The sequence below is a fragment of the Lodderomyces elongisporus genome, chromosome 4 (genome assembly GCF_030384665.1).
Source record: "Lodderomyces elongisporus chromosome 4, complete sequence".
Lineage (NCBI taxonomy): Eukaryota > Fungi > Ascomycota > Pichiomycetes > Serinales > Debaryomycetaceae > Lodderomyces > Lodderomyces elongisporus.
In genome coordinates, this window is record NC_083676.1 from 1686995 (window position 1) to 1710558 (window position 23564).

General features: G+C 37.5%; 6 protein-coding genes and 1 non-coding gene across 7 annotated transcripts; 2 read left to right on the forward strand and 5 right to left on the reverse strand. All coding sequences in view use genetic code 12, as the record gives it.

The window, feature by feature from the left end:
• Positions 1-573: 573 nt before the first annotated feature.
• PVL30_003746 (uncharacterized protein) lies at positions 574-2985 on the reverse strand (the record flags this gene model as incomplete). The annotated part of the gene is made up of 2 exons (XM_001526304.2): positions 574-1699; positions 2516-2985. 2 exons carry the CDS (start codon positions 2983-2985, stop codon positions 574-576), a joined length of 1596 nt encoding a protein of 531 aa, XP_001526354.2.
• A 1486-nt stretch (positions 2986-4471) lies between these two features.
• PVL30_003747 (uncharacterized protein) lies at positions 4472-5821 on the reverse strand (the record flags this gene model as incomplete). Its single annotated transcript, XM_001526306.1, has 1 exon — positions 4472-5821. One exon carries the CDS (start codon positions 5819-5821, stop codon positions 4472-4474), a length of 1350 nt encoding a protein of 449 aa, XP_001526356.2.
• Positions 5822-9786: 3965 nt separating this feature from the next.
• On the reverse strand, positions 9787-9873 carry PVL30_003748. Its single transcript has one exon. It is a non-coding gene; the product is annotated as a tRNA-Tyr (tRNA).
• Positions 9874-12033: 2160 nt separating this feature from the next.
• POX1_1 (fatty-acyl coenzyme A oxidase) lies at positions 12034-14205 on the forward strand (the record flags this gene model as incomplete). Its single annotated transcript, XM_001526308.1, has 1 exon — positions 12034-14205. One exon carries the CDS (start codon positions 12034-12036, stop codon positions 14203-14205), a length of 2172 nt encoding a protein of 723 aa, XP_001526358.1.
• A 116-nt stretch (positions 14206-14321) lies between these two features.
• On the reverse strand, positions 14322-14876 carry PVL30_003750 (uncharacterized protein; the record flags this gene model as incomplete). Its single annotated transcript, XM_001526309.1, has 1 exon — positions 14322-14876. One exon carries the CDS (start codon positions 14874-14876, stop codon positions 14322-14324), a length of 555 nt encoding a protein of 184 aa, XP_001526359.2.
• A 1214-nt stretch (positions 14877-16090) lies between these two features.
• Positions 16091-16705, forward strand: LOC1 (60S ribosomal subunit assembly/export protein; the record flags this gene model as incomplete). The annotated part of the gene is made up of 1 exon (XM_001526310.1): positions 16091-16705. One exon carries the CDS (start codon positions 16091-16093, stop codon positions 16703-16705), a length of 615 nt encoding a protein of 204 aa, XP_001526360.2.
• A 184-nt stretch (positions 16706-16889) lies between these two features.
• PVL30_003752 (uncharacterized protein) lies at positions 16890-17786 on the reverse strand (the record flags this gene model as incomplete). The annotated part of the gene is made up of 1 exon (XM_001526311.1): positions 16890-17786. The coding sequence occupies one exon, from the start codon at positions 17784-17786 to the stop codon at positions 16890-16892; it is 897 nt and encodes a 298-aa protein (XP_001526361.2).
• Between the last annotated feature and the right edge of the window lie 5778 nt (positions 17787-23564).

Consider the following 23564-nt stretch of genomic DNA (forward strand, 5'->3'; position numbering starts at 1 on the left):
AAAATATAGATTTTATACGGTCAACTACATTGAACACAAATCACTAGGTGAACGTGCAGAGTGTATACTCTCACGATTCTCCTTACTAGTGACTTTGTATGAGACAATTTACTCTCTTAACTTATGAGCATTGAGACCTTTATAGGTGCGATCATTGACAATTACACTTAGTTGGAATATAGCCTATCAAGTCACGAACTCAAACCGCTGGTATCGGTGAGCTACCAGCTCAAACCGATGCTCAGCAGTCGTACACTTGTTACTTGTGACAGTGCTATGCGACAGTTCTCCCCAAAATGTGCGTTCTTGTTGTATTCTCGTTCTAGGTGCCTGTTTCTCATAAATAAGCAACCAACTTTGTAAGTGTGAGCTAACAAAATTTAAGAGTTAGGCGTAGTTCTTTTTTAATCACAGCAAGGCATAAAAGTAAATACTAAAGATACAAAACATACATAAAGATATACAGAATATAAATAAAGATATACAAAATACAATAACGAAATACGACATACGAATTACAAAACACGAAACACGGAAATACAGTAAAATATATATTGACTAATGTATGTAGTGCTACCTTCTCACTTTCAAACTTTTTACCCTTCGTATGAAGGAGTTTCCAGGAGGTTTCAAGTCATCTGAGTTATCAGTGTCTAAAGTGTTGAAGGACCCGCGCCTACCATTTGCACCGTCAGATACTGCAGCATAGAGACCATCATTGGAGGATCTCCTGGAGTTGCCTTCAGAGCCGCTATTCTTTCTTAACCTTTGAGCCAATGATTTTTTTCTAGCAAGACCACCATTGTTCACATTTAAATGGTCGTCTGCAGCCTTGGGTGCTGGTGCGCCATTAAGAAAAGTTGTAGATCCTAATCCAGCAGTAGATTCTCCGTGTATAGGTTCTGCTTTGCCCTGGGAGTCAAAGTTGATCACTGAAGGGTTTTGCTTTGGTGTGTATATGCTTGTTGAAGGATCGTTGGTGACTCTGTTCGTTTTAATCACTGGTGGGTTTTCCTTAATTTCGGAATCGGTGTACTCATCGCGTGCATCATAGTTTCCAAAAGCGAGTTTCATCTGAGCATCTTTATCAACATTTGCTGCACCGGCAATCGAGTTATTGGGGCCATCTATGGGGAATGCCATCACTGGTGCTTTCTTGACATTCTTGTTTCTGTGAGGAGTGCAAGCATCAAATGGACCGTCGTGATGGAACCCGCCACCAAAGAAACCTGTAACGTCGAGCTTATCAATGGTGTCCAAATTCTTTGCTGGCACAGCTTCCTTCTTCTTAGAGGATTTTTTGGAAGACTTGTGGCGACTACTAGACGAGTGATGGTGGTGTCTATGACTCTTGGAGTCTGGGTCAGATGTAGAGCCAGACCCAGAACCTCTACGGTGCTCTCTTGACGATGAATGTGGGTGTGAACGTGAACGTGATTGTGATTGTGATTGTGATTGTGAGTGTGAGTGTGAGTTTGATGAAGACGACGATGATGGTTCTTTTTCTCTTCTGTACTCCCTTTTACTAGCTTCAGGGCCTGCTGCTTCTTCATAAGAAGGTGGGGCAAATTCAGACTGAGGTGGTTTTGGTGGACGAGCTGGTGGGACATTCAGTCTGTGGCGCTCCGGAGATCTACGTTCAGTTCTATCCTGCTCCTCATTCAAAGCGGAAGCAAATGGGTTGTTTGATTTCATGGGTCTGTACAATTTGTTAGTAACTTACTCAAGTATGATTAGAAGAAAGATGGATGTGGTGTAGTGTAGTGTAGTGTGGTGTGGTGTGGTGATATGAGTATCTATATTTTTTTTTCTTGTTGTTGTATGTTTGTTATCGCTTAACTTTAATTGTTGTTTTGTTTTCTCTCCTTCACTCTTTCTCTCTCTCCCTCCCCTCCCCGCGCCTCCTTTTTTTTTTCTAGTGCTGATTGTCCACTTTTTATCTGCTTTGTTGAATTTGCAAAAGAGCAATTAAACTTCACACAGCCAACATTTCATTCTCGCTTTCACTCAATCTTCCCAATGCGTCTTTCTTTCTCCCTCCCTCTCTCTCTCTCTCTCTCATTCTTCCCTTAAAACAATAAGAGAGTAAGAGTGAGTGAGAGGAAAAATTAAAACGCATTGTTTTGTATGTTCTCTTTTTTTCTATTGTTCCGTGTGTGAATGTATATGTGAATGTGTATGTGTGTATTATTTTTTTTTCTTGCGTGTACCTGAGGTAATGGGTTATGGCGTTGTTACTGCTCGTATTGTTGTTCTCCTTACTTCCGTTGTTTCCAACGCAGCCTCTAAACATTCTCTAATTGAAGTTCTAGACAAAATTGAACAACAACTGCAACAACAACAACAACAACAACGACAACGACAACGACAAGAAAGATGTGAGTAAAAAGGAGGAAAAGACGTAAAAGACGTAAAAGAAATAAACAATAATCAGTCAATTGAAATAATCAAATGATTTGAAAACAAAAGAAACAGTAAAAAAGAAAAGAAAAATCCATTTGGAATGTGTACATACCTTTTAGAGTAGTTGATACTGGAATCACTGCCTGCCCTAATGGGTCTGGGCATAGCCGATGGTCGTGGTGGTTGTTGGAACTGAGGTTGTTGTGGTACATGCATGTGGGGGTTGAGACTCAGTCTCTTGCTTGGAGTGTTAAAGTAAGATGTAGGTTGTTTAATGCTATCTGCAGAGCCATTGCTTTGGTAATACGACAATACTTTATTTGGGCTAACAACTGATCCCTCGCCATCCTCATCCTCTGCATAAAAATCCTCCTCATCCGAGCTGTCGAGGAGTTGTTTGTTTTTTGCAACCCAACTATCAAATTGACTAGAGCTTGTAGATAGAGTCGAGGATTTCCGTGGACTATAGTTGTGTGTTGTCCTGTGCTGTGCGGGTGTAGGAGGAAGTTGTCTAAATGGGTTGTTGGAAGATCGCTTGAACGAATCAGCTGATGAGTACGTATGTGGCGATTGTTGGTACATTTGTTGTTGTTGTTTTTTTTCTTTCTTTTCTTTTCTTCCGTGATTGGACCTCTTGTTGTCTTGTTTTTTTAATAAAAAAATTGAAAAAGTAGTTGAATGGGATTGCAAAGCGTTGATACTTGAGTATTTTGTTGTTTCTCCTTTTAATTAAACTCTCTTTTTTTTTTAATTATTATTATTATAATTCCTATTCTTTAGCTGTTAAGAACACTTGATCTTGTATACTTTCTCTAGTACTCTTCACTAGTGAACTGGAAAAAAGAGGAAAGTAGTAAAAAGAGAATAAAAAAAAAAGAAAATGATAGTAATAGTGATAGTGAAAATAAGATAAAAAGGTGTCTTTGTTATGGTTGTAAAAGAAAAAAAGTTGAAAGTTTTTGTTTCTCTCCAGGAGGGTCCTTTGATCTAATTGATACTTGTAAGAGAAAAATTGGGTCTGGTGGTGGTGTGTGTGTCTTACTCCTATTTGGTTTTTTTTTCTCTTCTTCTTCTTCTTCTTCTTCTTCTTCTTTCGTCTCTTTTTTTACTTTCCTTACTGCAAATTCTATGGAATACGTCCTGCATGTAGAATGATTTAGCAATAAGTTTACTTTGATTATTTATTCCTAATTTGGCCTATTATGTAAGATTATGCATCTGTATTATGTAATTTCTATCAACTATGTTACATAATGCTTACTCTATAATATATGTGCTAGATTATGTAAGAGCCCCATTATATAATAGGTAACGCCAATTTCAGGACACGCGTCGATTCGCATCGATAATAAAAAATTAAAATAAAAAAATTAAAATTAAAATCAGAAAATTATGAGCGTGATTTTTTATTCCACACGATAACGGGAAAAGATGAAGATGGAGCCCACGTTATATGGCGAAATATTAAAAACCCAGAAACCAATAACTTAACAACCAACAACTAGTAGCACTTGAAGTTCCTTATTATAATCACATTGTAGTGAACCGTCATTTTCAAAAAAAGAAAAGAAAATAGAAGAAAAAGAAGAAGAAAAAAAAGAAGTAGATAGAAAAATATGGTCTTTTCCTTTAAATTTCCCCTCTCCCTTCCCCTCCTCTCTCTCTCTCTCTCTCTCTCTCTCTCTTACACATTCAGGTGTTGTGGTCAGATTTTCCTACGACGCCACTTGATTCTCCAGAATGCTGCAATGGAAAACATTCTTTTAGCCATCTGCACAATGAAGTAAAGGTAAATACTTTAATGAGTTTACTGAATTTAATGAATTTGATGAATTTGATAAATTTGATGAATATATTGAATGAACTTCGCCCTACTCTATAGCTTAAAAAATCAATGGTATCTCCTTTTCTGATGTTTTTCAAATTTCCCACCTTAGGTTTTCTTTTCGTTTTACTTCCAAATTTGATAAACAGAACATGGCGAATATTATATCCTACCCAGCTGGCGCTTTTCTTACTTTTCTTTTCTTTTTTTCTTGTTCCTTTTTTTTTTTGTTCCATTTTGGTCCTAAAAGGAACTCCACGTCCAGTCGGAAGGTACTTCACCAACAACACTTTGCCGTCGACTTTCATTGTAATCGCCATTAACCAACTCTCCATTTTCGCACGTGTTTATTTGTCTCGATCTCTTGATAAATTGGTAGTTCGGTAGTTGTGCAGTATACGGATTTTCAACAATAACAAATGACTCATCAATGTCCTTTGAAACGTGTTGACTAATTACTTTAGTGACATCCTGACTCATTCTTGTACATTTCTGGCATACCCTTGACTCTTTCATTGTATGTGTTTGAACCCTATTTGGTAATGGAACTATAAGATTTGCATATTGGTCAAGCACAACTGTTTCTTCTAAACAATTGTTGCAAAATACCAGTCCACATAATCGGCAGTGATGACAACTTGAAACGTCATAAATAATAGACACAAGGGAACTAAATAGTCTTGCTCTACAACCCATACAGGTACTCGAATTTGGTTTCCAATGCTCATGGGTAGGCTCGGATATTCGTAATTGGTCGTTTGCAACATTCAAAATGGTGTACGTAGTATAAGCAGCAACTAGCAGATTTGTTGTAGACGACGAGTTGCGTTCCATTGGTGGTCGAAGCACAGCAGGTGTCATCAATGGCTTTTTCATGCGAGTCAAACTAGTCTTTAATTTGGCCTGGGGACTAATGGAATTATAAAGCTTGTTGTTCTTGGTATATTCCAAAATAAGTTTAATATCGTCTTCCTCTTTATTTTCCTTTCCTCTCTCCCCTCCTCCTACTCCTCCTCCTTCCTCTTCCTCTTCCTCTTGCTTTTTGGAAAGTCTCCTTAATGGTTTGGTAAGATCAAAGGCTGCTGGCTGGTACTTTTCTTCTCCGCCTTCATTACTTGTTTCAGCTAATTCAAAGGAGTTTAATCTGCTAATCCCAGCACTCTTGGTACCTTTACCATTTTTGCGACTCTTTGAATCTTCTTCGGTTGAGCTATATGAACTGCGCTTTGTGTTTGAATTATAAGTGTAGAAAGTGCTATTCATTCTTGGGAAACGTATATGCTCATCGTATCCAAAGCTGCTATGCAAATCATTCACATCTATATCCATTCCATTACCCGTGCCATTACTTGTTCTTGTGCTTTGAGTTGCACCATGATGCAGTCCTGAATTTGAGCCTGGATTAGAGCCCTGTTTAGAACCCTGTTTGGTATTGAAATTCAAACTTTTGGAAGGGCTCTCTCGAAACAAACTGCTTGTAATGTTCAGGTCTGTTGATATGGACACAGACTTATCGATAGGTTTCTTGGAAAAGGAAAATGGCGGTAGCGCCATTGCATCTTCTATAGTCTTTGATTCCTCAACCGTCGTCATCTGTATATATATTTTGTCACGGGTCAGAACCAAGTTTGTTACTAATGCTGGTGCCTAGATGTATTTATGTAAAAAATAAGAAGAATAAAGGGCTTATATTCTGTTGTATTAGTCTCTTGGTTTTTGTTGTTTGTTTGTTTTTTAAAACCGATGCCCAAACTTAAACTACCCCCGTGGTTGCAACTGTGTTTGTGTTCCCCCTTCTACTTTGGTAGTTTATATATATATATATATATATATATATATATATATATATATATATATTTATGTTTGTTTGTGTGTGTGTGTGTTTATATATACAACTGTATTACTAATGAGTGTTATCAGAGGCGAATTTTAGAATGAACAGTAAAATAGAATATTTTGAATCTACTTATACGATTCTTATTGGAAGATTATCAGCTTCTTCCTGCTACTCATAAATGAATGTCGAAAGACATACTTCCTTTGATGTAGGAATAGGCCAAAGCGCATATTTATATTGATATATGTATATATGTATATATATATATATATATGTATATGTAAGATATGTCTTCAAGTACATAAATATATATATATATATTCTAATGTCTTGTCGCAATTATTTGATAGTTGCGGTAGCATCTGTTGCTCGAATCCCCCACCCGCCTCTCCATTCTCTATGTCTCACATTATCTCTTACACTTTCTATTTCCCACAGCCCGACTTCTTGTTGAATATATCGAACAATTTATTCTTGCATCATTTATTACTTACTTCAATTTGAATATCCATTTTTTCTTTGTCTTCTTCTTATTTCCCTTCTTCTTCGTCGAGACAAAAAGATAAGGCACATCGGTTATATTTATGAGGCGAATGAATAAAAAATTGAGAAAAACTTTTGGTCTTTAAAACACGACCTGCTGTTTTTGTTAGCACTTCTACATGTGCATGGGGAGGCAAGGAGCAAGGAGAAGAGCATGTTGCCTAAATAATTAATTAAGGACCAACCAAGTTGATATCTTGCTAAAAAACTAAAGCTAACCTTCACTTGTTTTCCCTTTTTCCTGTGAATCTTTTTATTTTCTCTCTACATTTCTTATTAGTCCTTGGTATTCTCAAAGTTTGACGATATTATTTCGTATCTTATTGAATAACCAGAAAGATTCAAAAACAAAAAAAAAAAAAAACTAGAAAACAAACGAAAACATCTTTTCTTAAGATAATAATGTGTAATCAAATCAACATGCCAAATGCAAATCATGTATGATGTTCTGGAATTCCGTGAAACACAAACTGTTCGTATGACAGCCCTTTACCTAAGTAATAGAACACAAACTTTGTGGAATTTTGTGTGTGTGCGTGTGTGTGTGCGTGTGTGTGTTTTTAATGTTGTACCCTAGATAGAAGCATATAAATATACGCTGGTATGACGTTAAACTTGGTTTGTCCAGTCTTATTCTAAGATCTGTCTAAATATCATTTTGTATTTGGTTTGAATTCAGTTTGGATTCAGTTAAAATTTGGTTTGGATTTGGTTTAAGTAATGTAATGAGACTTGTTTGCTTGCAAATGTTTGCACTTGAAACTCAAAGTTTAAGCGGTATTTACTTTGCACTTAGATTAGTGTGACATATAAATAGCTAGTTGTCTACCTAGCATGGCAAAGGTCTTGAAGATCCATCTCCTTTTTCTTTTGTTTAGTTTTGTTTAGTTTTGTTTTATCTTGTTTTGTTATTCTATCAATTAGAATTGAATTCTAGAGAAGACAGTCAAATGATCAGACATACTCTATTGGCAACTCTTCCTTAAAGATTTTGTTCTTTTCTTTCCTTCTTGCTTTTTCCTTTATTCTTTTCCGTTTCGTTTCTATTCCCTTTTTTTTATATAATTACTATCAATATTATTACTATTATTATTTCTTGGATTTAGGGGGTAACGTGTAATTAATAGAAAAAAGAATAAAAAATATTTGGTCTGTTGAACTCCGTTTCCGTGTTGGTGTGCGGCTTTACTTGTCCAACATCTACAAATATATATATACATGTACATATATATATATATATATATAAATTGGTGTTGTTGGGGTAGCAGACTGATAGGAAATATCAGTTACTCAATGTACACAATATACTTGTTCCAAGTACAATAATTGGGCACTGTTTAAGCTCGAATTGAGATGTTCATAACAGCAAATTATTCTCTAAAAGTTGTTTTGTATATTTTTTTTCTTGAGGGAGAGAGGAGGGGGGAAAAGTAAAAAGAAGAGTATTGTGTTGGCACTGGCGTTAAGGTGTGGGTGTGGGTGTGGGTGTATAGAGGTAGGCAAAACGTGGTGGAGCAGTTTTTTTTAAGAAAAATGGGAAAACACATAGTTACAAGATTAACAATATACACGGGTGCATTGGTCGTCATTGGTGATGTTGACCAATGTACTGTATTCGATAAATCAATCAATCGATTGAATGTCAATTGGGTGAAAGATTTCGTGAAAGGAAAGACAATTGATAGAAATTGGTAATTGGCTATTTAACAAAAGTAAAGCAGAGCTTTGATTCTTTTTTTCTTTTTTTTTTTTTTTATTAGTACATAAAAACACGAACGAACTATAGTATACCACCGATATAATGTTTTTTGAAGTTTTCATATGACTTCTTTTCTTTTCTTTTCTTTTCTTTTCTTTTGTTATTCTCTTTATTATTGCAGTAGTTTTTTCTTCAAAGGACAATTTATAAAGAACCACCCAACTCTGTCACTCACATCACTATTGAATTCCAATCTTGATAGTCAATTCTGGAGCATACATTCAACTTCATCTTTATCATTATCCTTTTCTTTTAGCAAGATCATTTTCTCCTCTAACTTTGTTTGCTTTGCTGAACTTAGTCAGCAAGGACGACGTAAAGGGCGTACAAAATACCTGGGAACCAAGCAAAGATACAAAGGATACAGCATATCCAGAAACTGGCACCGAGGGTACCTGTTTTCATAAGCACGGCAAGCGGTGGTAAAAAGATACTGGCAATAACTGCAATGATTTTCTCAGAGTCCATCTTTTTGTTTGTTTGTTTGTTTTATTCTAATTCGTGATGACGGTGAGTGGAGGTGAACAAGGGTGATTATTGTTTTTTACTAATGATTGTTGATGAGGATATAGATTGGTTGTTTATACTAGCTAGTCACTCTCTGGCTCTCTTTTCTTTTTTCTTTTTATTTATTTATTTCTTTTGTGTGTGTGCGGAAATTGGGTACTCGTCAACTCTATTTAAAAAAAAAGAAAGAAAAAAGAAAAAAGAAAAAACAATTTAAAATATTAGTAATAGTTTATCCTGGACGCTACCATTCATATTATTACATACTATTCGTATTAGTTCCCGATTTTATTCCAATTCTTTCAATTTGTCTTTCTTTTCTTTTGTGTGTGTGTGTGTTCAAAATGTTTTTGTTATTGTTATTATGTACTTTTGCTCTTGGTGTCATGGATGGATGAACCGGTTTAGTGAGGCATGACTATCTACATTGAATTACTCTCTTTGAGAAAAGGGTGGAATTAGCTCAAACCAATTGTACTGTGCCGTAATAAACTCGATATTTCATCTAACAACTATATTCCTTTATACTGTTTTTTTTCTATTATTATTATTACGGCCGACGGGTATAAAAATAAAAATAAAAATAAAAAGTAGTAGTAGTAGTAGAAAAAAAACGGCCAAATGTGTGTAAGAGATACATAACGATTAGATGGCCACACTGCATGTATTTGACTATACAATATATGAGGCTTTTTTTAGCAAGTGGCGGGTATACTCCAAACAATCACAATTTATCTTCATTCTCTATTACTAGGTAAATGTTTTGTTTTTTTTATTTTCGTTTTTGTTTTTGTTTCTTTTGATTTTCAATAACCCCAGAGTCGTATATTATAAAAAAGAAAGAGGAAAAAAAAAATTAAAGTCATAAGTTCTATTTAAAAAAATAAAAAATAAAAAGTTGGAAAAAAAATGTCCTCCGGAGGAGATTTGAACTCCCGACCACAAGATTGCGGAACTTAATTACAGTCTCATGCTCTAAACCAACTGAGCTACCAGAGGGGAGGCTTGTCTCTTTTGTAACAGTAGAATACTGAGTAAAATCAATCTACTACAAAGGGGAATATGTAAAAGCTAAAAATCAAGAATATAAAAATTTAAATTTTTTTTTTTAATTTCACCTGTTCAGTAATTTGTCTAGTCATTGATATCACTTTTATCTTGTTGTTGCTCATGCTTAAACATTTTGCATTCTCTTCTTTACTTTTTTATTTCCTTTCTTTCTCTTCCCTCTCTTTTTGAGTTTGATTTGTTTTTTTTTTTTCTTTTTAACTTTTAATTGCAAAGTTTGATGGTGTCTAAATGTTTCTACATTATATTGCACGCTTTTTTTTTACTTTTGTCTATTTTATTAAATGTGTTTGGGGTATGGATATTAGTATATGATAAATCATTAAAAGTATAGTAAGATCAAGCATATTCTGTTAATCTTTTCTATGTTTTTAATGAAGTAAACTATAAGTTAGGGGGAGGAAAGAAATGTTTTTTTAAAAAAATAAAAAACCATAGTCTATACGGTTAAGGTTCTGTTTTCTTTTTTCTTTTTTCTATTATTTTTAACAGCTTTGGTGCAAAATTATTAGCATTTATTACAATAGAAAAGAAAAGATCAGAAAAAGAAAAAAAAAATTATACGATGTTGCCGCTTACAAAGAGTCCATTCACAACCTCCACACTATCTTGTGACAAAGGAATGGACTAGACTTTCTGCAGATGTAAAGTAGAATACCCCTGGTTATTTGAGAGTAGTTTGGTTTATCAAAAAATGTTTTTTTTTTCCTTCTCTCCTTCTCTCCTTCTCTCCTTTTTATTTTATATTTTTGCGTTGTTTATTTTATATTTTTCCCACTAATTCTCTCCTTTTTTTTTTTTAATTTTATTTTACCGAGGACGTTGAAGAGCTTTAAGCGGGATGGGAGCGGAGGAGCGGGAAACAGAGAGAGAGAGAGAGAGAGAATGGAGAGAGAGAGAATGGAGAGAGAGAAAAAAGAGAGAATTAAAAAAAATGAAACACAATCAATTTGGAACCGAGGACATACATGCTAGATATCTTTGCAATTATTACAGTGTAAAAGTATTTTAAAAAAAATGAAAGAAAGAAAGAAAGAAAAAAAAAGAGAGAGATAAAAAGAATAGGAAGAATCGTATGATGTCTTGAACTAGTTAAACAAACATAAATAAAAAAAAAAGACCAAAAAAAAACTCTGATTTTACAATCAAAGTACATACATTTTTTTCCAACTCCTTTCTTTCCCCCATGGTTCTTCTTTTGTAAAAGAAATTGAGAAAGAGAGTGAGAAGGACTTGTACGTGCGTCTTTTACCCCACAGTATTGTTCCTCGTTTTTATTTTTATTTTTTATTTTTTATTTTTATTTTTATTTTTATTTCAGCAGGAAGAGCTACCATGGGGGAAACAAGTGGTGGTTATGTTGATTCTGTTGATTCTGTTGATTATGCTGTTAAGGGTACTACATCCTTTAAACATACAGAAGTAGTATTAAGCCAATTGTCTACAGTGCATAATGCTTACAGTTATGTCGGTTTCTTTTTTTTTTTTCTTTTTCCAAATCACCTGTTCTTATGTTCCTTAATTTGTCATGAATTATTTCAAATATACTACCTTTATTTGTTGGAAGAAAAAGGATTCAATTCACCATTCTCTCCCTCTTTTTTTATAATAATAGTGTGTACTGTATTGTACTGTATTGTATTGTATTGTATAGTATAGTATAGTGCTGTACTGTGCTGTACTGTGTGGTACTGGATCGGTTTTCTCTTTTAATAGATTTTTATTTTTTTCCCATTTTATTTTTTATTTAATTTTTTATTTTATTTTTTCCCATTTAATTTTTTTCACCCTTTTCTCAATTCGCATTTCTTCTCCACCCCTCCTCTCCCCACGATTCCCCCATGTAGACAATTTAAATATACATCCATTTCCTCCCTTTCCACTTCCCACGTTTTAGTTCATTCTATTTAGTAGTTTTTTTTCGTTTTTTCCCCCTTTTTACTCTTCAACACTACACACAGAGTCTTTATAAGCACTTGTTTATACTGACAAACACACACAAATAAATATATACATTTACATATATATATATATACATTTACAAACAAGTAGACACTTTGCCCTCCTTTCCACTTGGACATATATTACACAATGGCTTTATTACCAAACAGTAAATTGTTTCATAAAAACAACAAGGTTGACCCCGAAAAGAATCCCAAGATTGTTGAAAATGTCATTTCCTCACGACCACCACCAACTCCAGCAAAGGACATTGCCGATGAAAGAGCACGCACCAACTGGGACTTGAAGGAAATGCACGAGTTTTTGGAAGGCAGCGAGGCCAAATCAACCGAGGTTATTCGTCTCTACCAATCCATCGAACGTGACCCAATCTTGCAAACAAGACCAGAACAATTTGACTTGACACAAAAGGAAGAGAGACAAGTTGTTGCTGAAAGAATCGACCAAATGTCCAAATACATTGAAACTGAATCCTACTCAAAATTTAGAAGAAGATTACAATTGATGACTGTAATTGACCCATCAATGGGAATCAGAATCTTGGTCAATTTGGGCTTGTTTTTGAACTGCATCAAAGGTAACGGTACCCAAAAGCAATACGACTTTTGGGCAAAAAAGAAAGAAGCAGGCTCTTTAAAACAAATGTACGGTTGCTTTGGTATGACCGAATTGGGCCACGGCTCCAACGTTGCTGGCTGTGAAACAACAGCCACCTTTGACGAAGAATCTGACACTTTTATCATTGATACCCCACACATTGGTGCTACCAAATGGTGGATTGGTGGTGCTGCCCACTCGGCTACCCACACTGTTTGCTATGCTAGATTGATTGTTAAGGATGTAGATTATGGCGTCAAGACATTTGTTGTGCCATTGAGAGACTCACAACACAATTTGTTACCTGGCATCGCTGTTGGCGATATCGGTGCAAAGATGGGCAGACAAGGTGTCGATAATGGTTGGATCCAATTTACTGAGGTTCGCATTCCTAGATTCTTTATGTTGCAAAGATGGTGTAAAGTTAGTCGCCAAGGAAATGTTACCTTGCCACCATTGGAGCAATTGAGTTACATCTCACTTATCGAAGGTAGAGTTGGTATGGCTGCAGACTCTTATAGAATCGGCGCTAGATTCACCACCATTGCATTGAGATATGCCGTTGGTAGAAGACAATTTGCCAAGAATGGTGCACAACAAGAACTCCAACTTATCGATTATACTTTGCACCAAAGAAGATTGCTCCCATACTTGGCATTGACATATGCAGCAGCAGTTGGTACCGACAGATTGGAAGTTGAACACAATGAATTATTGGCAAACTTGGACAAAGGCTTGGCCACAAACGACAAGTTGTTGTTGAAAAATACCATTAACTCTACCAAGTCCATGTTTGTTGACTCTGGTTCATTGAAATCTACTTTGACCTGGGAAGCTTCAGACTTGATTGCCGAATGTAGACAATCATGCGGTGGACACGGTTACAGCTCGTACAATGCATTTGGTAAGACATGGAACGATTGGTCTGTGCAAACCACTTGGGAAGGTGACAATAACGTTTTGGCAATGTCTGCTGGTAAGACCATTATCAAAAATGTTCAACAAATTTTGAATGGTAAAAAATTGAAAAACTCAAGCTTGGAGTTCCTTAATGATGCACCAACCTTGTCAAAGGCCAAAAAGGCGGTAATTAGAATCAAGGAACACGTTGACGAGCCACAACGTGTCTTGAAAGCAATTGCTGCTTTAATCTCCAAGTTTGCCGTTGACTTGATTCCAATTTCTCACCAATCATGGGATGCAATTGGTGCTCAAAGAGTAACATTGTCCAAGTTGAGATGCCACTACTACTTGTTGGAAACTTTTATTGAAAGGTTGGAGAATCAAGTCAAGGCAAACTCACCAATTAGACCACAATTGGAGAACTTGCTCAAATTGTACTATGTCACAAACATCTTGGGCCCATTCCTTGCCGAATTTATCAGGTTTGGTGTTATTCAGCCAAAGGTTGCTCAGTACATCACCTCGATTTACCCACAAGAATTGTGCTTGAGAGTGAGACCATATGTCATTGGCTTAACCGATTCTTTTGAACAACCAGACAACTTTATCCACTCATTGATTGGTAAATACGACGGTGATATCTACAACAACTACTTGTCTGCAGTTAAGATAACAAACAGCCCACGTAACCACAAGGCACCATACTCTGAGGCACTCGAGCAAATGTTGAACAGAGTCTCAATTGATGAGAGAGCAAGATTTGAGAGATCAAAGGAAGTTGAAGCACTTTTGTCAAAGTAGAGGGGGAAAAAAAAAAAAACTAAAAAATAGAAATATATATTTATATATTTATGCACGTATATAAATAAACTACTGCGTATATTTGATCTATACCTTTATAATCATTTGTCTCTATCTTACAACTTTTTCACATACTTTAAAATTATATAGTTGAACGAGCTTAGTAACCATATTCCAAGCATCCACGCTGCCCTCCTTCCCACACCACCTCTATTCAAAAATGGATATGCAAATTTCTGTGATGGGTCTCTTGCAATGAACTCAATATACATCCAATACAATATGAGCACTACACCACTTCCAATTATACCTCCCACGTTTCTCTTTTCATCCTTAATTATTAATGAAACATATGGCCACAAATGGATTTTGAAATCTAATGCAAAGTTGCGCTCAATGGTATCGGTGTTTAACAAGTGAGGAAGCACCAAATGCAATGTCCAATAACTTGCAGTCACTGCAAACTCCAAATTGACCGCCATAGTGTAAAAAATGGAAGAGGGATGCGTGACACTGGTGACAAGATATGCTATTGTCAATACAAGCAGAATATTGGTGAGGAATTGCAAATGACCACCACGTTGGAGGTATGGCGGAAGCTTGAGTCTTGTGGTGTCACGTAAACCACTTATGCATATTGCAAGTGAAAATAGGTCAAAAGTTACACTCATTTGCAAAAGAATAAAAGAGTAATTCTAGTTTAGCAGCTTTGCCATGTGACAAACTCGTTGTTGGGGGAAATAACAGATGTTAAAAGGTTGGTAATATGTAGCCTCGGTGCTAGTGTCGGATGTAGCTAATACTTTATTCAAAGAAGTGTTTCCTTTACTTCTTTTCCACTATTTCTCTTTTTACTCCTTTTTTCATATTTTTTTTTTTAAACTTTATATATATGTATATACATACATTTTTTTTCTCAACAACCCCCTATTCTTTTGGTGTAAATCACTCCTCGGTATGTGTGGAACACAAAGTATATAACCGTAGAATGAGCTTTACAGATTTATTTGATTTTTAGGGAGGTTAGTTTAAGTCAAGATTAAAAGAGAGGAAGATGTGTCTATTCAGCTTGTGACCTTTTCGAGCCTTTGACCGACATTTTCAACATGTAGGGCAAGACAAATTGAAAAAAAGCGGTGGGGGAGAGGAAGATAATTAACCAACTGTTGAGATTATACAATTTGGAAACATAGTTGGCACGTCTTTAAGTATTTTTTTATCATGTGAGCGATGCGTGGTATAAATGACATTGATGATGTTGAAGATGTTGGCGATGTTGGTAATATTTTGTATTAGCATAAAAATCAACACTTAAATTTGGTCTCGAGAATGAGAATGGCTGATTGCTATAATATGCTTTCTTTCTCACTTCTTTTCTTTAATATATAGATACACGTATTATGGAGGAGAGGTTGTAGTTAAATCAATTGGTGCTTTCAATGATGGGCTGCCTTGCGAGTCTTAACTAGCGGAAAGAGTTGATCCAAACTCTACTATTTGTTGCTCTACTCTTCATAATTGAAAAAGAATGAATATCCATTATTCTTTACGTATCAATTTACTAACTTTTAATATGAATAGCGAAAGGTGGACTTTTTGATAATATCATCTCCGGTGTGACGCTTCATATTTTGATGATTAGCCTTGAGAGATGTTAACTAGGTTTTTCTTCTTTATTTGTTTTGTTTGTGTCTCAATGTTTGTAAGGGTTTGTAAGTGTTTTTGCGTGTTTGTGTGTGTGTGTGTTTCTCTCTCTATAATTTTTTCCCTCATCGCACAATAACTTTTGGAGTTTACTTGACATCTACAACTACAACATTATCATTCATTAACCTTTAGCTGATCACCTCTTCGATTACCAAACTCGACAACACCACCAGAAAAGATGGCACCTAGACAATCACAAACAGCTAAGCGAAACAAGACTCAGAACAAGACAAGAGAGAATGAATCTGAAGTATTTCTGGACTCAGCAGCTAGAAACTTGTTAGAGAATCAACCAAAACTTGCAGCAAAGTCCAAGGTCAAAAAGCTTTCTAAATTGCAAGTTAAGAAACAACAGGCCAAGATCAGGCTATACGGAGCCAAGAACGGAAAGGAGTATCGAGAGGAACAACTTAGTATACCAGATTTAAACAAAGCTATTGTACCTGGTGTGAAGGCCAAACGCGGGAAAAAGGGTAAGAAATTTGTTGATGATAATGATTCGTTAACCCTAAATCGTTTGGTCAAGAGCATTAATGACAAATACGACCAGGTCAATGAGAGTAAACTTGAAAAATCCAGAAGGTTGGAGGAGATTCGAGAGTTGAAGAGACAGGAGATGGAACGTAAGGAACAAATGAAAAAGGATAAATTAGATGGTAAAAAGGATGAGTTACGAAGTAAAGCTTCAGTTGCAAGAGCAGCTAGAAGAAAGAATGCTAAAGCCAGAAAGGCGGACGAGGTCGACGAAGGAGAAAATACAGTACCGAAGAAGAAAAAAGTGTCTTTTGCTTAATCATATTCACTTTTTGTCTATTTGTATTTTTTTTTTACTTTCTTTTTTTTTTGTTCTTTTCATTTCCCTTATATTAAATATATACATTTATTTGTTTATATATATATATATATATACATGTATTGTATACTCTAGAAATCTCAAAGGTCTAATAGTTGAAGCTTTTAAAGAACTCAAAAAAGTGTTAGAAGAAAATATTCTTTTTTCTAATCTCTTGTTTTCTCTTTCTTGCAAACCAGTAACCATAGGCGATACCGACCAAACTGCCTCCCAAATGTGCTGCATAGTCAAAAGTTCCCCATCTCAACATTGTGCCTGCTGCGTTCCAAAGCACAGTTCCCAAAAACAAAACCAATGAGCCACCAGGAATCGGAATAAAAAATATTCCCACAGGCGCAGCAGGGAAAAGCACAGAGAAGGCTCCAAAGACACTGAAAATTGCACCCGAGGCACCTAATGATGCCACGGATAAGGAAGTGCCCATGATTATAGGAATGGCCAATGAAGCAAACGCCGAGATAACAGCCGAGTTCAAATAAAAAATTGTAAAGCTTGTGGCCCCCAAAACAGGAATCAAAGTAGATGCAAACGATTGAAAACAAAGCATATTGATTAAAAAGTGGCCAAAATTTTGGTGGGAAAATGACGAACCAAGCAACGTCCAAGATGATTGTACATTATCTTTGAGTAAGAGACAATACTTCATGGTAAATTTTTGTAGTTGTGGTACTCTCCACATAAGAAACACGGCACCATTGATACCAACGATTGTCCAAAGCAATGCTTGTGGGTTTCTCTTAAAAATTGATAGTGGTGTATACTGGAAGGCCAATGGGGTAATAATTGTTGTTCCTACACAAAAAGCAACTGTAAAAATAAATGGCTTTTTCAACCGATCCCAGCTAGTTCTATTGTAATATTTGTTGTAATTCTTCCATGTTTCGCTTCTGAGCTTCAAAGCACTTTGTCTAAACCCTCTTAACGCATGGAATTGCGAGCTGATTTTCAACAGCTGGGTTTGTCGCACCGTTTGTAATACATTGCTTTGGAAAAACTGTCGTTTGAATGGGGAAAACATCATGTGAAGTATTGGGTAATGATGAGAAGCAGTGAGATTTAAGAGTGTGCGTGTGCGCGTGCGTATGTATTTGTATTTGTATTTGTATTTGTATCTGTATGAAATGATAGGAAGATGAAGAAAGAAGAGTTTATACAGTTGATTGGTGAATATATTGTGTTTAGAACCTAAAAGAAACTATAGATGGAGATGATTATCTTTGGATTTGATTTTCATTTGCGCACAAAATTTCAAGATTAATTTTTTTTATTTTGTTCTCACTGTTGAAATTTAAGTACTTTTGATGAAATAATCTATTATTCATGAATTCATCTGTATCAGTGATACTTCTATATATCTAATTCTACATCTTATATGTTTCCATTTATGTCTATTTATACTTGCCATTTGTCTCAATGGCTCACGACTTTCCTCTTTTTGTTGGGTAGTCGTGTACATGCTTTGTATCATGTTGGTTTCATCAGCTGACGTAATTCTATTGTGTGATGTGACTTTGATTCATAGAGGGGTGTTAGTTTACGACAAGGGTCCATGCCTGTTTCCCCCCTCAAGTGTTTCTCGGGATTATGTTTATGTTCACTCTTAAACGTACTGGTGTTACTGATGAACAAATTGCGGCTATTTTAACTGCCTATGAAGTTAAATATCCGAGTGGACCAGAACATTTTACAGTCCCGATGGTTAACAGACTCCTTGCACAGAAGGTAAAGAATATCCCGACGCAAGGAACTCTTTATTCTCACACAAGTCTCTCAATCTTTCGAACTGGTTTCTTGGAAGGTTTTTAGTTAGCATGTCTGCTAGCTGTTCTTCTGTTCTAAGATATTGAACTTTTATCTCACCTTTGGATATGTGGTCCCTTATGAAGTGGAACCTGCAGATACATGATGTTCTTTTAGCTCTCGGCTTTCAACGCAATCAAGCCGAATATTGCCTTTACATTAGACGGTCTAGCGCCTCCACTGTGATGGTTGCGCTCTATGTGGATGATCTTCTTATTGCCGGTTCTCCCAGACGTGCTATTGACCTGGTCAAGGCCCATCTTATGTCTTCCTTCAAGATGAAGGACCTTGGCAAAGTTGACCGATTTTTGGGCCTTAACATCTGTCAAAATGGGGTAGATGGAGGTGAAGCTCTCACTTCATGACTATATTGACAAGATGTTAAGTGAGTTTGGAATGGAAGACTGCAAACTGGAACCAACGCCAGCGTCTGCCACGATTGATCTTACTCCACTTGACCACATTCACGATGACAATGAGAACACTAGTGTACCAGATAGAGAATCTAGGACATGTGACTTTGGACGTCCATCGGATTACAGAAGCTTGGTTGGAAAACTACTCTTTGCAGCTAATACTGTTCGTTATGATATATCTCATATAGTTGGGGTTCTCTCCAGATACTTACAAGCCCCTAAAGAAATTCACTGGAAAGCTGCTAAACGTGTACTTCGTTACCTTCATGGCACGAAAGACTTTGGTATAAAATATAGACACATTCCTGGGTCAACAGTGGAAGGCTATAGTGATGCTGACTGGGGTAGTGACACGTCCACACGGAAATCAACAACTGGACTTATCTTCAGATATGCCGGTGGCCCCATCACGTGGAAATCAAAGAAACAAGCTACAGTTGCTCAAAGCTCGTCTGAGGCTGAATATGTAGCACTCAGTGAAAGTTGTAAAGAAGCCTTATGGTTGATAAATCTCCTTGGAGAATTCAATGTAAATGTCAAAGGACTAGTGATACATGAATACAATAAGGGAGCCATTGATATGGCAAATCATCCAACTCAACATCACAAGTCTAAACACATAGATCTCAAGGTCCACTTCAAAAGGGACCACATATCCAAAGGTGAGATCAAAGTTCAATACCTTAGAACTGAAGATCAGCTAGCAGACATGCTAACTAAGAATCTTCCAAGAAACCAGTTCGAAAGATTGAGAGACTTGTGTGAGAATAAAGAGTGATGTGACTTAGATTCATAGAGGGGTGTTTAAGTGGTGTAGACACAAAAGTGGATCAAAGTCACATCACACAATTGAATTACGTCAGTTGATGAACCCAACATGATACAAAGTATGTACACGACTACCCAACAAAAAAGAGGAAAGTCGTGAGCCATTAAGACAAATGGCAAGTATAAATAGACATAAATGGAAACATGTAAGATGTAGAATTAGATATATAGAAGTATCACTGATACAGATGAATTCATGAATACAGAGATTATGTCATCAAGAGTAATTAGATTTCAACAGGTTATGAGCTCTCGTAACGCTCTAGAAGTCTTCAATGGAGAAGTTCTTCGTGGTGATGACAATTATTATGAATGGTATCAAGATGTCACTAACAAATTTGAAAATTTTGCTGATGAGATTCTCACCTATTGCGAGACTGGGAAAGTGTTGCCCCTCGAAGGTGAGACGGAAAGTGACTGTCGCTCGATAACCACCTCGGTTAATGAAATGGCGAAAGTGATCCTAAGGAATAGTATCTCAGCGGACGTACGCGCTGATGTTGTGTGTGACCAACGAAACGGTCACGAATTTTTTCAAGCAATCAAGGCCATGTTTGGCCAAGTGAGCCTCCAGACGGCCATTGATGTTGCTTATGACTATCATACCCTCTCTTGGGATACTGCTGGTGAATCCCGCTTAAGAGATCTTAAGGCGGCCCATAAAAAGTTTACGACAAGGGTCCACGCCTGTTTCCCTCCTGAAGTGTTTCTTGGTATTACGTTTATGGTTACTCTTAAACGTACTGGTGTTACTGATGAACAAATTGCGGCTATTTTAACTGCCTATGAAGTTAAATATCCGAGTGGACCAGAACATTTTACAGTTCCGATGGTTAACAGACTCCTTGCGCAGAAGGTAAAGAATTTTCCGACGCAAGGAACTACTGATTCTCAGGCACTCGTTGCTCGTCGCCCTGTTACTTGTTACAACTGTGGCAGAGCTGGCCACGTTTCTCGTCAATGTAACACCAAACGTAAACCGCAACCGACCACTAAAGCGGAAGAGACTCTGGGTTCCTCCAAGAATTCTTGGTGGGCCTTCTTTGGAAGTCAATCCATTAATCAAAAATTATACTTTGACAGTGGAGCTTCTCAACATATTATTTGTGATAAACGCTTAATGGATCACCTTGAACCCGTGGACGATGTTATCAAAGGTCTTGGTGGTCACTCGGTAAAGGTCTGTGGTAAAGGTAGTGCTACTATTTTTCTTCTGAAAGACAGACCTATTAACCTTGAAGATGTTCTTTATGTTCCTGAAGCTGGTGTGAATTTGATTTCCATCACGAAAGCGACTGAAAAGGGTGCCTCCTTTCTTTTTAAAGACGGTTTTGTCTTGGACGCTGCGACTCAGACAGTTATTGGTAAAAAAGATCCTCACATGAATCTGTTGTATTATGTTACTAATCAACAAAACAAGGCAGTGTCCTTTCAGGCCCTTCTGGCCACCGCTCCAACTCCCGTGGCTCTGTGGCACGATAAGTTTGGTCATCCTGGTGCTACCGCTGAACGTAAGCTAATGGACTACTATAATCTTCCATCCAATGGGGAGACCGAGTCTCCCATTCAGGACTGTGATATATGTGCGCAAACCAAAGGTGTTGTTCGGGCTCCGAAACGCGGTTCGTCCAGCCCTACTCAACCACTTGCGTTGTTACATGCTGATGTTTGTGGTCCTTTCTCCCATGGAGCGGTTGATAAGTCGAGATATTTTTTGACGATTGTTGATGGTTATAGCAAATTTGTTCATGCTGTACCTCTTCAATTCAAATCTGATGTTCCCAATACGATTATCAGCTTTATTCAGTACTCTGAAACCTTCTTTGCGTCCAGTGGTCTTAACTACAAGGTTGGCGCACTTCGGACTGACAATGGAGGTGAATTTGTGAACAACACCCTTCATAACTATATGCAACAAAAGGGCATTCACCATCAGCTTACAGTTCCCCATTTCTCCTAACAAAATGGAGTTGCAGAACGCATGCACCGTACTCTTCAGACCAAAATGCGTGCTATGTTAACTGAGGCCTCGATGCCTATTCAATTCTGGCCTGAGGCCCTTCAGACGGCTGCTTATTTAACTAATCGCACCCCGACAGCATCTCTTGATGGCGATACACCATATCTCAAATGGTATCGTCTCATGCCCTCGGCATCTCACTTGAAGCCCTTTGGCTGTGTTGGCTTTGTTCTCATTCCTAAAACTTTACGTGCTAGCAAACTTGCTCCTACCAACAAGAGGTGTGTCATGCTTGGTTATGACCGCCATCACCGCGCATACCGCATGTTTGATCCAGAAGCCAACAAGATTATTGTTTCTAGTCAAGTTACATTCCATGAGACGGACTTTTATTACCAGACCTTGAAGAGCACCCCACCTGTGCCCGCGGTAAACACTGCTCCTGGTGCGGTTGCTGGTGGTGTTCTGAGTGGCCCTCTCCTTACTCATGCGGATCTTGACAATGTGCTCTCTGCTCCTACGCAAGATGAGCAAGATGAGCAAGATGATGACACGATTGAGTATACTGATTGTGATAGTTCTAGTATACAAGCCGATAGTGAACACCTGGATACAATCAGTGCTGATGAATCTCTTGCCTATGCGTCTGACTCTTCCCATGATGCCATGGACGTTTTACCTCCTGCTGAGGAGGCCGCTGACCCTTCGACTGAGAGACCATTTGCGATCTGTGATGCCCATTTGGATGGACCAATGTCTTACCCTGACCAATTTCCCCCTCAGGAACACTCCCTAGCTATTGATTTTCCTGCAGATACTGCAGTACCTTTAGCCCTTGATGCTACTGGTTCTGTCGTCACTGACTTGGTTCCTTTTGTCAGTATTCCTGCTCCCATCAAATTCAAGCGATCTCGGCATTCTAAGCAATTGTTGCCTGTTCCGGATGCCTCGTCGTGTCCCTCGTCTGCTGCTGTTGACCTAACTGAACCATCCAGTTCTGACTCTGATGTTGCTCTGGTCCCCACTCGTGATCTCCGCCCCGCGAAGAAAACCTTACGCCTTGCCTCCCTGGACCCTTACTCCCAAATTGTGCCTATGGGTTCTGCTCGTGATAGCTATGTTGTTCCCATGATTGATTCCGTGCCCAATTTTTCTGGCGCGTCCCCCCGTCCTGACCAGGCTAAGCCTACCGTGATTGAGGTCGATTCGGACACTGCTTCTGATGAGGTCGAGGCCCCTCAGAGATATTTGGAATATCCCTTGGCTGATCACACGTCAACCTGCTTTATGGCAGGGGTCCAGGCTGTTGACTCTGATCCTACCTGTCCTAATACTTATAAGCAAGCTATGGCGTCTCCGGACCATCTACGCTGGAAGGAGGCTTTTGATGCAGAAATTCAGGCTCTTATTGACAATAAGACTTTTGAATTGGTTTCCCTTCCACCTGGTCGCCAAGCTATTCCTAGTCGGTGGGTCTGTCAGATCAAACCTGATGCTCGTCTTAAAGCACGAGTTGTTGCAAAGGGTTTTAAACAGATCAAAGGTATTGATTATACTGCCACCTTTGCTCCTGTTATTCGCTACGAATCGATGCGCATAATGCTAGCTCTTGCTGCCCATGCGAGAATGGAAATCCACCAGATGGATGTGACTACGGCTTTCCTTAATGCCCCCTTAGAGGAAGAAATTTACATGAAGCAAATCGAAGGATATGAAGATCCTGCCTTTCCCGACAAGGTTTTTAAACTCAACAAGTCTCTCTATGGCCTCAAGCAGGCTCCTCAAGCGTGGAACC